General features: G+C 37.7%; 1 protein-coding gene across 5 annotated transcripts in view; it reads right to left on the reverse strand.

Annotated features, from left to right (window-relative positions):
• The window catches only part of MAST4 (microtubule associated serine/threonine kinase family member 4), a 755237-nt gene that overhangs the window by 76925 nt on the left and 662098 nt on the right, over positions 1 to 16214 (reverse strand). For 4 of the 5 annotated variants that reach the window (XM_023729575.1, XM_004374531.1, XM_012554987.2 and 1 more), the window contains 3 exons: positions 12664 to 12733; positions 8721 to 8799; positions 1787 to 1944 (listed from right to left, as the gene is read on the reverse strand). In XM_023729575.1, coding sequence (XP_023585343.1) covers positions 1787 to 1944; positions 8721 to 8799; positions 12664 to 12733 — 307 coding nt within the window. Of the gene's footprint in view, positions 1 to 1786; positions 1945 to 8720; positions 8800 to 10218; positions 10228 to 12663; positions 12734 to 16214 lie in introns of all 5 variants that reach the window. The other variant, XM_012554988.1, reaches the window with a different exon arrangement.

A 16214-nucleotide genomic window follows, 5' to 3' on the forward strand; every position in this document is an offset into this window, starting at 1 on the left:
TGATCTTTTATTCCATAGCTCAAAAGAATCTAAAACAAAACAAACAAAAACACCCCCCTCAGTAAACTCTGATACTCATCTGAACACCTAACACACAAAACCTTAATATACCCAAGTGCCCCATTTTTACAGCATCAAGATCCATACTGTGGCGGACAAAGAGATGCACCGCCCTAATCCCCCTTCAAGAAGGATCTGCAGCCCAATGCTATTGGCAGATGCCTTCAGCTTTCAGCCTTTTGAAGGATTGCCTTGGCTAAAATAAGCCACTTTTCCCAAAGTCAGGTCCTTCCCAGGGTGCTCACATCCAATGATGGACCCAATGACTGAGGCGGGGATATAAAGGCCAGGCCATTTCAGCCCAGAGGGACAACTATGATGGGTCATAGGCTCCTGAGACCTAGATCCCCGTGGGGTCAGGTGAGGCTGTTGGGCCTGTGTTGCAGCTCAACTTCTCTCTCTGCCCATTCCTGCTTCCTCCCTTCCTTCCACAGCTGTCGATCCCAAAAGCAGTCCCTAATAAAAATCCTGAACACAAATCTCTAGAGTCACCTCCTGAGTATTATTTGAAACAAGATCAAAGCAAAACTAGCCCTACTCAAGGTCAAATGGGCTACATTTGGCATCCACAATATTCAGGGAACATAAATACCTAAAAACTTGTTCATAATTCTGGAGAAAATAAGACTTATGGTTAAAAGAAAGAATAAAAGATCTGGGTGGACTTTTATAATGTAGAACCTGAAAAAGTACTCCTATTTTTGCTGTCCTTCCTTTTCCACCAAGCTTCTCTCTCTTAACATAAATAAGAATATTAACTACTCTTCACCATAATTAGATTGCCTTGAAATTTCCAATGGCTAGAATTTTTATAGGTGGCCCCTTAAGGCCAACATGAATGCTGTTACTACAGTAATTAGCAAACTGTGATGATTTAAAAGAAAAAAAAAGAAGAGATGTTTTTCTATGGTAATTAACAATAACATGTAAATGGAAAAAAATCATACTATATTTATAGCAGTTAACAGATCAATTAACAACACATACATGAATTACCCATTGCTGGCTAGTCAATTTTGACTCACAGTGACCTATAGGACAGAATAGAACTGCCCCATAGGGTTTCCAAGGCTGCAATCTTTATGGAAGCAGACTGCCACATCTTTCTCCCACCATACATGAATTGTTGTTGTTAGGTACCGTGCAGTCGGTTCTGACTCACAGTGACCCTATGTACAAAAGAACGAGACACTGCCCGGTCCTCCACCATCTTCACAGTCATTGTTATGATTGAGCCCACTGTTGCAGCCAGTGTGTCAATCCATCTCATTGAAGGTCTTCCTCTTTTTCACTGACCCTCTTCTTGAAGGTCCTGAAAACTTGACTCCATCCATGTTGTTAAGGTTGACTCTATTTTGAGGAGGCAGCTATTCCCAAGTGTATTTTGAGTGCCTTCCAACCTGAGGGACTCATTTTCTTGCACTATATCAGACAATGTTCTGCTGCTATTCATAAGGTTTTTATTGGCCATTTTTTTCAGAAGTAGACTGCCAGGTCGTTCTTCTAGTCTCTCTTAGTCTGGAAGCCCCACTGAAACCTGTCCACCAAGGGTGATCCTGCTGGTATTTAAAATACTGGTGGCAAAGCTTCCAGTATCATAGCAACACATACGACAAACTGACAGACATGTGGTGGATACATGAATTAGAGGGCCAAAATTATTCCCTCAAAATCAGTGAAAATAGACAAAGCAACTACATAACAGTTTGTGATCAGGTCTACATACCTCAGACTTCGGGAACGGGGGCGCATTGGCGTGTTCCTGCATCTGTTTTCAGTGGCAATGCTTTCGGTGGTACAAAAATGTTTCGATAAAAAGTGTAATTCATCTGGTGTGGGTTGATATGGTAACTGATGCAGCTTCTCCTGGGAGGAACAGGATGACTACAACAAACCAAACTGAAGTTATATGACTGTCTTGAAAAGAAATTAATCAAAGCGCTAAACTAGAGTGATTCCACCATTTTATATTGTTTTATATTGTTTCCTTTCATATTATAATTACAATGGCTACTGCCTAAATGTACACCCCAATGCTCTCTCTGAGAGGTCAAAATGTTTTCCATATTTCTTCTCATTTGTCTATAAGACAGTTTTCCAAATGACATCTTCTTTTCTGGAGAAACCAAGGCTCAGAAAATGGATTGTACCCAGTCAGAGCCAAATCAATAAAGTGACTGCTGGGGTGAGAATTCAGGTGCATTAAATCATACGTTAGTTTGCATCTGAGTATGCAAACTGTGACTTTTTGGTAAAATAAAAAAAATCATATGATGTGTGATCATACGGTAACAAGACCTTTCTTTATAATGCATGCTGTCCTTTTGATGGAATCACCATCAATATGTGTTGTCAGCAAAAAGGAGAAGAAATCAAGAAAATACTTTTTTAATAATGCCATTGTTTCCAAAATTTGGAATTTTTTGTCTTTGTTTTTTTGGCTGAGATATCACTTTTTTTGAACAGCTGCAGTGGAGGGAGTTTTTTTTTATCCCTAGTGTATATATTTGCTTTTTGAAAATGTTCACTTGACACATAGGAAAGATAAGGTACAAATGGGGAAAGTTTAAATAGCACTGCTTTTCATCAATCTAAAACACAGAACTATAAAGCAAAGAAACTTTTTGATTTTTTGTGGGATATAAACTCACAGTTCTATTAAAAGAGACTGAGAAATTTTTGAGTAATCGAAACATAGTTAGAATAAGCACATTTAGAAATATAGCACTCATTTGAAAATGTAAGCTCTAGTAGGCTTTTCTTAATTTTAAAAAAAAAGGTCATTACATTACAAGCACACTTCATAAATACTGAAGTGCCACAATGCAGCAACGCTAGGAATTAATGACTAGAGCTTAAAAATCTCCCTATGACACGGAAAGTATAAAACACCTGACTGAGTACATACAGAGACAAAAAGGGGAATTTTAGAATGTAATGAGATTATCTTATAAACCATAAAAATGAGAACACATTCCTGGAAAGACTTATGAGATACAACCAAAGCGCTATTTAGAAAGTACAGCCACATTCTCAAGGACTTTCACTAGGAAGAACGGAAATAAAATATATGAACTAAGCAGTCAACTCAAGAAATCAAGGAAAGAATAATACAATCATCAATATAAACAGGAAAAGAAGTAGTGGTGATAAAGCAGAGAGAAGGAAATTACCAACTAGAAAAACAGAATTAAGAATCCGTACATACGTCTCAAAGGAAAATAAATGCCCATAATTCTTACCCAAGATTACAAAACTCAGAGCTATAAAACTTGTAAGTTTGTTCATAAGTTTACAGTAAACTCTTTTGGTGGCAAAACATCAATTGAACTGATGGAAAGCTATGGTATTTAAAACTCTTTCATTACCATTGGCATAAATGGTGTGCCAGCCACTTTTTAGGTCTCTGGACCTCAGAGGTAAGGTGTTATTCTGGTTCTAATGCATTTCGTGTCAAGGTGGGTCCATTCTGAAATGCATGAAGCTCAGCAGACCAGAGTTGGAGCCTCATTGTTGTGCAGGTTGAGCATTCTATTAGGTGATGCTTCCTGGATGTGTTAGTTTTGTAAACGTTTGCCGTTTTTTCCTTTATTTCTAAGAAGAGGTAAGGCTTGCAAGCATAATATGGCTTTCCTGTGTGACAGTTAGGGACCCCTTATGGGTTTGTTTTGGTTTTTCTGTGTCATACTTGGAAAACCAGAGGTTCCCCAGGTAACCTAATGAAAAAAACCCAAACCAAAACTGTTGCCGTCAAGTCGATTGTGACTCATAGCAACCCTACAGGACAGAGTAGAACTGCCCCACAGGGTTTCCAAGGAGCAGCTGGTGGATTCAAACTGCCAACCTTTTGGTTAGCAGACCTTTTGGTTAGGAGCCAAGCTCTTAACCACTGCGTCGCCAGAGCTTCAACCTAATGGAAAGGCACCCGCAATAAATTACTTATCTAGCTCTCAATGGTATATTGTAATACCACAGATCGGTGGCACCAGAGTGCTACTCGCCTCATTGGTGGCTTGTATTATTAGATGATATTTCTCAAAATCCATACAACCAACTAAAAACACCCAATTAGTAAGTATGCATTCCAATACTGAAAACACATGCCATCAAAAAAAAAAAAAAAAGAGGAGAAAAAAAGTAGTAACGAAAGGGTTAAAGTATTTAATCTACTTAGTGTGAATGTTCATTCAGGTTGCTGGAGAAATATTAATATATTTGATTATAAGCTGCTGGCCTACTTGCTGCTGGACTGTTATGTACAGCACACGGATCTTGTTACCTTTTTAAAACCTGAAAATAAATTTCAAAACACAACTAGGCTCAAGGGTTTCAGATGAGAGATTATGGACCTGTAACTTGCATGGGAACAATACCAAGTGACATTGGAAAAGTGGTTCTCTTTGTGAGTGAGAGTGTGAAAGGGACTGGGTGGAGAGGGGCTTTAGCTGTATCTTTAACATTGTATTTCTTTTTAAAAAATTATTTTAAAAAATAACTGAAGCAAATATAACAAAATATTATCATCTGTTAAATCTAAGAAGAAAATTTTCTGATCACTTATTTTAATTATCTAACTTAACTCCATAAGGAATGTAACCCCACGTTTCCTGAAGAACATGATAAACTAAAAGATGTAGTGGTGCAAGCAAGTGCTATAACCTTAACAGAACTAGGGAAACTAGCAGCCGAAGAGCTTCTCTGAGGAGAGAGCCCCCTTTCATCTCAGTTGGAACAAGTAAGGTATAAATGGGAATAGGATGACAGGAAACCCCAAGGGACACCAGATTAGTCTATGTCACTGGGAACAACTGGAGGCCAGCAAAATGGCCTGCCGGTGATTCAAAATGTACCAAATGGGGCCCAAAAAAGTGGTGCCAATGTTGAACAGCACAGAATTACAAGGTCAGAGGCCAACATCTTCACCAGGCACTCAGAGGAGAACTTCAGAAGCTGGTGAAGAGGATGTCAGGACAACAGAGGAATGTATGTGCTGTCCCCAAGACCTCATGCATTATTGAAAGAATACTTCTACTGGTAAAACATCCTTGAAATACCAATTTTAGAAAAGTTTCAAGAATCAGTTTGCGAGTTGCACAAGTTGAGTCTCATTTATACACACATACACACATTCACACACATATATACAGTGAAACCTCAGAGAGCCAGAACTTGACGGGATTGCCTTGATTTTCTGGGTCTCCCAAGTTTTCCACATTTGACGGGGTGCAGTCTTACCACTTTTCTCTTACTCTCTATTAGTGGAAAATATTTGAGTTTTCCTTCTCTGACAGGTTTCTGCCTTACACAGGTTCCGGCCTTTTAGCAGTTTTTACTGACTATATATACATATAGAGTACGTTCTTCAAGTGAGTTTTATCACCCAACTAGTTTGCATATGACTTTTGATTATACCATGAATCAAACTGACTTCCAAAGAATGAAGATTTATACAAAACTGTGCTGCCAGTTCCCAAGGCAATTAGAAGAGTTCCAAGAAAAAAAAGTTCAGAGTAATGATATCATTCAAACAAGCATTTAGTCTCTCAAGATAATCATTTTGCAAAGGGTAATATTAACACACATGTAGAAGTTTCTATTTGTTATTTTTACTACTAATATGGTATACTCATATCTCATATTTATGGGTATTTATATTCTTATTTCCATCCTTTCCCTTAGCAGAAAATAATTTATCTGGTAAGAAATATATAGGGGAATGTCCTCTACTGCTGTAATTCTTTATGAACTTTTTTTAAAATTAAAAATTGTGATTTGAATGTTATCTTGGAATAGTTCCACAAATTAATTTTAGCTGCAAAATTTGAAGTTAAAAGAAGTTGCAATACTAAATATTCTCTGGGAGGGTTCCAATTTCAGAATATAGTATTTTTAACACTTGCCAATTCTGCTGTTTCCATAATGTCCAAAGGATAAAGACATGAATACTGTTCACATTTCAGCACAAGCAGTTCTGGAGTTCAACTAACAACATAATGGTCTGTAAAGTTTAAATTATATTTTCAAAGTGCTTGTAATTTTATTTGTATACGTTCTACATTTTTATTTTAAAAAATAAAACATTTCTGATTGATTAACCTAGTGAAATGAGAATCTAAGAGTGATTCAGATTATATTTAGAAAAAATGAAAATGCAACTACTCAGCAGTTTTGCACAACTTTTGCTCTGATATTTAAAGGATAAGAAGACAAAGAAACTGAAGAAAATGGGAAGTAGCTTTTCTAGTTTTCACTCATCATTCTCATCAACAATCAATAACTGAATTTTTGCATAATAGCATCTTCAGTCCACAAATTAAACAGTTCCTGACATCTTCGAGAAAAAAGCCATGTTAAAGGCTAAAATTTCATTCTAAACCAAAAAAGGGAATATTGAGATCAACTGTTATCTGATACCACCTTCTTGAATAAAATAAGCACTTAAGACAAAAGCTTTCTTGTCCCTGGTCAGAAGCCATTAGAAATATAGAATATGTGTTTGACTAAAAATCATCTCAGGAGGTTCCTTCAGGCACATCTGGAAGTCAGAGGCAGCAACGATTCCATTATGCCAGATAGCCGGGTCAGGACTTTTAATTACAGGGTTTGTTTTAAAAGATACATGTAAATTCCTTAAAAAGAGACAAGAGACTGGGGTATAGGCTACTTACTATATTCTTATTGATAAACAAGGGGGTTGGTTGTGCCTTATCAGATTTCTGATCCATAAAATGAGGAAAACAGCAGCAACTACCTTATAGGGTACATTTTTAGGATTAAATGAGTCAGTGCATTTAACATAGTTAGACTAATGCTTAGCACAACGTAAATGTTTGTAAAAAATTATTATTTTTAAAAATTATTTGTACCAAATGGGGTTTGATTTTATATAGGTCATCCTTCTTTTATAGATTCACTTTTAAAAACTGCATGATTTACTAGAGATGGGAAGAAGAAAGATCCTTATTTTCCCTATTTTTCTCATGAAAGAGATATCTCTATCAAAACTACAATACACTTGCCTGAAGAGCAATGCAAGGTCATACAGGTGAAAGAAAAAGGAATTTGGGGTCAGGAGACATGAATTCAAATTTCCGGCGTGGGGAGAATTAAATGAGAATATGTATGGAAAGCCACAGAACAAACAGCCAAGCATTCTGTTTATTCTTGGCTTGATTCTACTAAGAGACTCTCATGGGTCTGGGGAAGAACAGTATTTAAAACTTAGAAATTTACTTGTTATTTTGTTTGTCAATCAATTCCAACATTTATTCTCACACTAGGTTTTCCATAGTTTCAAAATCTAAAAAATGCACCAATAACCAATGGTGGTTACTGCCACAATAACCTAGGAAGACTTCATTACTATTTATTGACATTTTTTTCCACCGATGCCATTCAGGACTTCTAAACATCCTTTTCCAGACGTGAGGCTGACATGACACTAAAACTACTCAAGGTTGTCAGATCTAAATGGACAATAAATTACCACGACAAAATGAGGTAATGGATAGGAAAATAAATGACCTACCTCAATAAAATATTATAAGGAAATGGAAAAAAATAAATCAACAGATTTTAACAAGAAGGTTTTAAAGGCACTCTAGAAAACCCACACTATATTACACCTGGAATTTTGGGAACACAAAATGTAAAGCAGTGGCAGTACAGTTAGAGCTTATTTGTTTATATGTAGTTTCTTGTCGATTCAAGTATTATTAAGTGGCTGAATGGATGTGTTTGGCACAGTGCTGGGTGCTGTAGAAAATACAATAGATGGATAGCTCTAAACAATAAACCACAGATTGTGGCAAAATGGAGAAGGGAATGAACGAACAGGCTCTAAAGTCATCAGGTCTCCATCCCTGCCATGGTATAAGAGCAACCAGACCATCTCACTAGGTATTTATTGAACACCTACAGCATACTGAGCCTTTTAAATGACCACCTGGTTTCTAAAGCTTTGCAGAGACAGCTATCCAATTCCACAATATCACAAATTTAAACTGAGAAAGCATTTATTTAGCCAACTGAATTGTTTCCGGTAATTGCCAGGCCTCTTGTTGAAATGTTATAGTTTGGGGCAAGAGCATCCTTCTTCCTATATCCTATTTTCATGGTTTCATTTTGTCTCTTCATTTATCTTAACTTTCTTCTAACAGTAGTTCTTTTAATCTCCCCCTAAAAGAAAGTTCTTACCTGGAAGGTACAGACAAGTTTAAGGTTTGCCATTTTTTTCCTTTGAAGGAGAGAGAAAAAAAAAAAAAAACCCTCTATCTAAGTCACGTAAGAAAAAAGACCCCGGCCATCAAAGTTTAATGGCATTTTCAGCACTAATATCACTGGTATGGAACCAAAGCAATAAACCCAGATTGTGTTTTGTCCCAAAACTATACCAAACAGTATTAAAACAAAGGCCCCTAATCTCTTCCAAACTTGCAATCCTGGGACTTCCTCAATTTATGCACCGCAGCGTAAAAGCTTGCAAAGCGAAAGCATGTCCTTTTTATGTTTGTCAGCACATCATTTGATGCGTAACCTATTCGGAATGGCAGACATGCAGAATTTATCTTCTCTTTCCTACCAGGAAACATCCAGAGAAAACACTGCCTGCATAATACCTCTGTCGTGGTGAGGGAGAGGAGAAAATGTCAGGCACTTACAGAAACCGTGGAGCTGGGCGTGTTTGTCCCATAGCCAGAGGAGGGGAGAGAAGCCAGCGACCAGCGGCGTCCATCAGTCCTATTGAGAAAGTGAGTTTAGCTTAGGCTAACACTGGAGTACTGTTACACAGGAACCCCAGGGAAAGCAAGTATTTTTAGTCCAACAAATGACACAGACATAGGCTGTGAGGATGTGGAAATGCTCAGCCATGGTCAGGGTAAACAAACATTATACAGCAGGTTGACTTTTATTTAAACTGAATCAATACACCCAAATAAGTAGAAAGTGAATGGGTTGATCCATATTATTGATCTCTCACTAATACACTTTGACAAAATGAATACCAGGGATAATTACAACTGTCAGACTCAGCAGATTCAAATTAATAAAAACAGAAAGGGAGGAGGAATTACACTCTTATCTGGAAACCGATAACTTAGGCCGCTGCTCTCAGGAAGGGCCTGGACTACAGCACAGTACAACAGCCCGTGGGGCCTTCCATTGTATCCTCAAGACTTTCTGCTTATTATTTTCAGGGAAACAGTTCTACCTGTGACACCTAGAGACAAAGGATCAGTGGTCTCATGGCTGGCTCCAGCTTTAAGTGGCAGATAGCTCTCGCGCTAAGAACGTGACTGGCCTTTGCTTAGAATCCCTTAAGAGTTATTGCCTTCTGACACGGCCGGGCTTCCCTAAGAGTGGTGTCGAAAGTCTCCTGCAGAGCTTATGAGCTTATAGCCCAGCTCTGGCCAGTGACAGTGGGGGCAGAATAAAAAATCCCCCTTCTATGATAGAACCTAACCCAAAGAGTAGAGCTGTCTGCCCTGTCTTAGAGACAAAGTGTCAGCAGTCCTGAAGACAGCTGTTGTTATTTTCAGATGAAGCTCAGACGGGTAGCTGCTGAGTTGAACTCTGGTTATGAATCATGGTCATTACAAGGGTCTTCGAAGAGTTAATGCGTTAGTAGAAACAATACTGCTGCTAAAACAAGGGGACACCTGAAAGCACATTTTCTGAAATTTCTAGTATTTCAGAGCGATTTCTTTACTAGCAATTGCAAGTAAGACTCTACCTTAAAAATCATATGACACTGTGAAAACACACACACAAATTTGCCAAGGGACAAAACAAGAAAAACACGTTTTAAAAAGAGCTATGTTACATTCTTAGATGCAGTAACACAAGTAGATTTTTCTTTTGTAATTCATGTTTAATTTACCAAGTGAGAGACAAGAGCGGACAAAATTTACCACGGACACATTTACAATAAGTTGAAGGGAGTGAACTGAATAGCATTACACTTGAATTGGAGAAACATTACAATTAGATATTCGTGTAAAAAACTGACATTTTAGCCTAAATTTACATTTATGGGAAAATAAAAGCTACTATGGTTGTTAGCTCCAATAATTACGAATGGCCCACAAAGACAAAATGGAGAAACTAAAGTGGACAATCACAGAACTATTACAATGCTAAGATTTTAGTAAAATTTACCTGTCATTTCTGTGCCCATGATTGGAGTACAATTGAATCAAGTATGTTTTAAAAAACAGAAGCAAAATAAGATGTATGTAAATATGGCAGATAAAAGGAATTGTAAGAAGTTATATGTTCTTTAAAAAGATTTTTAAACAAGTAAAATGCTAGTTAGAAATTTAAGAAAAAATAATTATAATAACATGCTTATAAACATATTCAACTATCAATTAAACGGACACAAGTTGTTTCTATTTTATTTAGCTACTTATTAAAGAGTTAAAATCATTCCTGTATTTTACATTTAAAACACCTCCAATTCTAAAAAAGTAAGAAAAGGATATGATTTTAAAAGAATTATTCAGTCCATTTAATAGCAATTATCAGAAACCAGTCTCTGGAAAGAATGAGGGACACAATTTCCCCCACCATGACTTTGTTTTGTGATTCATTAACTCTCCTTTCCCTCAGGTATCAATGAACATATTTCAGATGAGCGAACAATTCCAAGAGGAGACATGTTCTTATTAGTTCTGAAGCATAAACCACATTTGCTTACCCTGGAAAACACACAACTAGAAGGATGTTTAAACAAGGGTGTGCTCAGTATGCTGTGCAGGCACGAACCAGAAATAATTTATGTCTCATAAAGTTACCTAAGTTGTCCATGTCTATTTACTCAAATGGAGCACAAAGGACCATTGCATTTTCATTACCATGACAACTGCACACCATAAGTGACCATATATATTGGCTATATACAGCACTTAAGAGAGAGCATGTCCTTTTTTCAAGATAGGTATCACACAACTGCAATTTGGATACTACTAATGATGTTTTCTTTTGTTTGCAGTAGCGACCAATAAAACGTTATCTGAAGAAAACACTACATTCTTGCCAAAGCAACAAGGCTTTTCTGAGAAGAGTCTTCCCTTGCAGATGGAAATCTCAACGTTATGTTAAATGAAAAAGAAGGGAAAAACATCTGGTGGGAGCATAGGACACAAAGAGATTGGTGTAAAACATCACTTTCAATACTACTCACAAAAATATAGATTGATATGGTCTACAACAAATAGAGAATGAAATATCCCAATATCAATCTGGCTATTATAACTTACAATGAAGGAAAAAATACCAACTCCACCATCAAATGAATTGTAAATCCCAGTATTACAATTAGCATTGAAAACATGTCTCCTTGCTTAAAAAAAAAAAAAAAAAAAAAATCCACTTGCCTCTGATGCTCATTGCAATCCTTTTGCTTTAACTCAACATTAACAAATTAACTTGATAATTTTACCCTAAAATATGAATTACAAAATATAGACAGCGAGTGTGTGTCATCATACTTTCTAATCTGTAAACAGACTATTACATCACAGAGGATGTCCCCTGGAAGAGTATTATCACATGGGTTAAGTAAGATCAGAAAAGATTTAATAAACTTGACCTTCACTCCCTCACCTAAGAATAATTTCAAAAACAGAGCATTGTTTCTTTGATATCAATGCACTACTGAACTAAATTCACAAAATAATGGAATGTGAGAATCTCAAAATGGCATTGTTTCTTAAAGGCTCAGAAATGCACACCAAATAGAATGGAATGGGTAGAATCTCCATGTTTCCTGAATGAAAATCAACTCTAAAGAGGAAGAGAAAGATCCCTGATGTTAAACTAACACATATCAATTTGAGTTTTCATAACTAACATAGGGTTCTATTTAGTTGAATAAAAGTTTAAAAAGATGATCACTCATGTCCTAATCTAAATTAATACTTTTTGAAGAGTGTGGAGGGAGTTCCATCTGGAAATATATGCAAAATGAACTAGAGGTCTCCTGTGATAATCTTCTGTCGTGGTTTATGGTTTATTTGTCAAAAATTGACATGCCTGGGGTTTGTGTATTTTTATAGCAGAGAAACCAGATTCATCTGTCCTCCAATCACCACTTAATTATTAGATTCTCTTCATTTCTATAAATCTGGCAGGATTAAGAGACTATGATATCTGTCATATTTAAATGCATGCTGTAATGAGATTTGCATTTTTCTTATTACTTAAATTAAATGCATCTTCTTTTTAAAGAGTTGTGTTTTCAAGACTATGTGGGCTCCTGGTTATCAACTTTTATATATTTTTTTCACCTGGAATAGCAGCATCATTGGGTTTAATATTCATTAGATGAACACAGGCTTTGTGGGACCAGTTAATTCTCACATTTTCTTTACAGTGCTTAAAATGAATAACTAAAATAAAAGCTGGAACTGGGGGAAAAGCAGGGTGTAGGTCTCAATAAGTTCCTTGAAGATCACGTCCTAATTATCCTCCTGATGGTGGGGGCAAAATATCTGTACACATATAAGCTGTATGTGATACCGAGCAGGGCCTCATAAAGCAGAAGCGGGGTGGTGGATTCTCTACATAACACTTTACATTCCTTTCACAAGAAGCTCTTACCTCCGTGCAAATGAAAAATGGGCTGAGGCACTGGGGGAGAAATTTCTTGGACTATCTTGAGGGCTATTTCCTGTAGAAAGAGAGGAGAAAAATTTATAACTTGATTATGTTTTTGTATCATTCTCCATTTCAAGAATCTTCTTCTCCTTTGTAGTAAGTTTCTTTATACTTCCATAATACGCCCTCGCCCAGTGTTTCAGTTTTATCTGGAACAAGGTTGTGGGGTACTTGAATTCCAGCACAGCTTTCCAAGTGTACACAATATAAGAATAACATAATCACTTCCATCACCAACCAGCAGTTCTCCATGCATTTAATAATCCAAATATTTCAGTCCTATAGAATAATGAATATACAAATGTCTTGGTTGTTACCTTCCAGAAGTTAACATTTCAAACAATAGGATGGATGGGTAAGCAAATGAATTCAATGGGCGGGGGAGTGGGGGTGGGGGGAGGCAGGGTGTTTTCTATTTTAGGGAGGCAGCCTTAGTATTTTTTATTTAAAGGTACCTGAATAGAAGTCTGAGCTCTCAAAAATAAAATACTACTATTCCAAAGTACATATTTTAATGGTGAATGTGCCAAAACCAGTGATAAAATACTGGAGAGAACAAAGCAGTTCAGGCCTATTTCTAAAATGACACAGATCTATCTCAGTGTCCTCTGCGTGGCCCAGCAGAATTACCCCTTGACAGAATTTTCTTCAACAATCCCTCTGCTCCTAAGCAGCTGGACTGTGACTGGCCAGGCAGCCTTTAAAAGCCACAGCCATACAAAAGCTGGCAGAATGCATTTTCCCTATGCCCCAGTCAAACAGCAGCTCAGGAAGCTGTCTCCTTCCTTGGCTTGTGGGGCACTGACTGCTTGCTATAAAAAGGGCAGCTTCTCGGGGGGCCTTGTTACTTTCTAAATTAGACCACTCAACCTGCTGCTGATCATTGAGAAAGCTTGACAGGCAGCTGGCAAGGGGAAGTTCAGGACACTCCAGACCACCTTGCTTCCCTCTGCATGTTTAAATTAGATTGGCTGAATTGTCTGAGGACAAGACAGGGCTGTAATGGGTCTAAATAGGGAGAGGGGAAAGGCTGCAAACTAAGCCTGTGCATTCTTGAAAAATGGAAAAATAAATCAGGAAGGTATGTCCAATCCTTAACAGCAAGCCAGATGCCACATTACTGGTTTCTTAATGAAAGTGACAACTGTAATTAGGTGTAAGGAATGCAAGTCTTCAGTTTAAAGCCAGTACCTGGCTGTAAAGGTAAACAATTTATTACCTGGGTACAAAAAGAATAGACTAACACATTAAGGAGGATAAGTTTAGCGCTACCTTGAGGACTTTCACAATGGCTACATTTCTACTGAAATTTTTCAATTAACTTAAGGTTGCAAATTTTATAGTAATGTTTTCAACAGATGCCATTAACTTTATGACAGACAGCACAATCAAAGCCAGTTAACTGGGAAGCGCTGAGAAGCCCATTTCTTTATGGATAGAGAATCAAGAAGCATTTTTCCCCCTGCTGCAATGAAATTTATCATGCCTTTGCATCTGTTGTTCCTTGGGCCCCTGGAAAAACAGATTCTGCTTTTGCCATCCAGTAATTCTCGACTCTTTTTGTCCATTTATCTACACAGCTAAATTAAGTTCTTTCAACTTCTCTCAACAGCCTTCATCCCCACCCCTCCACTGTAGCTTGTACATTACTCTTCATCTTTCAAAGGTCTTGATAATTTCAAGATGGCTAAACATTTTGTTTCCTAAAGGGAATAATCTAATGCCAGCATCTTGGTATAGATTTTGATTTTCATTTGGGGGAAAATGCTCACTTGGCTCACATCCCATATACAGCAAACTACCAGTAAATTTGGAGCCCTGGTGGCGCAGTGGTTAAGAGCTGTGGCTGCTAACCAAAAGGTTGGCAGTTCAAATCCACCAGCTGCTCCTTAAAAACCTTATGGGGCAGTTCTACTCTGTCATATAGAGTAGCTGTGAGTCGGAATCGACTCAATGGCAACGGGCACCGGTAAATTATTAGAAGCAACAAAACAACTGATTGCTTGAAGGAAAGGTGTTTTGAGAATAATCCCTGGTACCCTACCCACCTGGAATAAAATAATAAGTCTGATGAAAACTGGCACCAAATTCTAAACCCTGTGTTTTTTGTAAGAAGAACACTATATCTGGGGATTATAATGATATCAACTCAAACAATTAGGGAGATTATATTAAATATTTTTAAAGATCTGAAGAAGGGAGACACAAAGAATTAACTCAAAATCTTTTTCATTTTTTGATAAGTGGTCTCCAGGAGTCCCTAACATCTTACAATATATGGTGACCCTATCACCTGTGGATGAGTGGGCAGAGATACAGTTACAGAGGTGGGGTTAATTTAACTCTGTTCTTAAAAAAAAAAAATTCAAGGCTGCCATTAACCATTTCTTATCTTTAGATCTTGCCTTCCCATCCTGGACTACCTCTCCAGGCCTATAAATTGAAAATGTTTCTTGTTTTCTTCTCATCTATTCTTCCACTGCTATAAAACCAAACCAAATACCCATGTCTTTAACTTCCAGAGTACAGAGTCATCTCTATTACCTTACTAATTGCAGATCTTTCTCGTTTCATGTCACATTGAAAAGCTAAATTGTAGGGCAAAAAAAGGAGGAAAGAAAAGACTATATTGCAGCACCAAAATGAATTATCATAAAGGCTCTAAGTGCCATGGGATGTAGGAAAAAACGAGGTCATGTGGGCTAGCTAACCAAACAAACCCCTTGTCATTGAGTCAATTACGACTCATAGCGGCTCTATAGGACAGAGTAGAACTGCCCCGTAGTGTTCCCAAGGAGTGGCTGGTGGAGTCGAACTGCCGAGCTTTTGGTTAGCAACTGAACGTTAAACCCACTGTGCCACCAGGGCTCCTATGTGGGCTAGACTATCTGATAAATCCTTAAGGACAAGAGACTTTTAGCTTAACTGGAGGACAGTTCAGTTGGCTTTAGATAAGGGGAGAAATGGAAGGGGACTTCAGGAAGAGGGTCAAAAATAACACAAACACAGTAGGTCAATGACGTGGGGACAAGCTCTCTGGCAGCAGGGAATTTGGACTGGCAAAGCCAATGAGTTGTGAATTGTTTATTGGTACTAACTAGTGGGAGGCCTTGGAGTCCCTAGGTGGTGCAACTGTTAATGTTCTTGGCTGCTAATCAAAAGATTGGAGGTTCCAGTCCACCCAGAGGTGCCTTGGAAGAAAGGCCTGGCAATCTGCTTCTGAAAAATCAGCCATTGAAAGTGCTACGCAGCACAGTTCTACTCTCACACACATGGGGTCACCAAGAGTCAGATCGGCTAGACAGCAACTGTTTTTTTAGTGGGAGGCGATAAGAGTTGTTTAGAAGCAAGGGAATCAGAATCGACTTGATAGCAACTAACAACAGCAGAAGCAAGGGAGAGAAGCTAGAGGTTACAACTTGGCACGAGTGTATTGGGTGAACAGAGAAGTGGTGAAAGAGGAGGAACCAGATTAAAGAAGGCTTCCTAAAGGC

This window comes from Trichechus manatus, unplaced genomic scaffold (assembly GCF_000243295.1).
Source record: "Trichechus manatus latirostris isolate Lorelei unplaced genomic scaffold, TriManLat1.0 scaffold00029, whole genome shotgun sequence".
In the NCBI taxonomy this organism is placed as follows: Eukaryota; Metazoa; Chordata; class Mammalia; order Sirenia; family Trichechidae; genus Trichechus; species Trichechus manatus.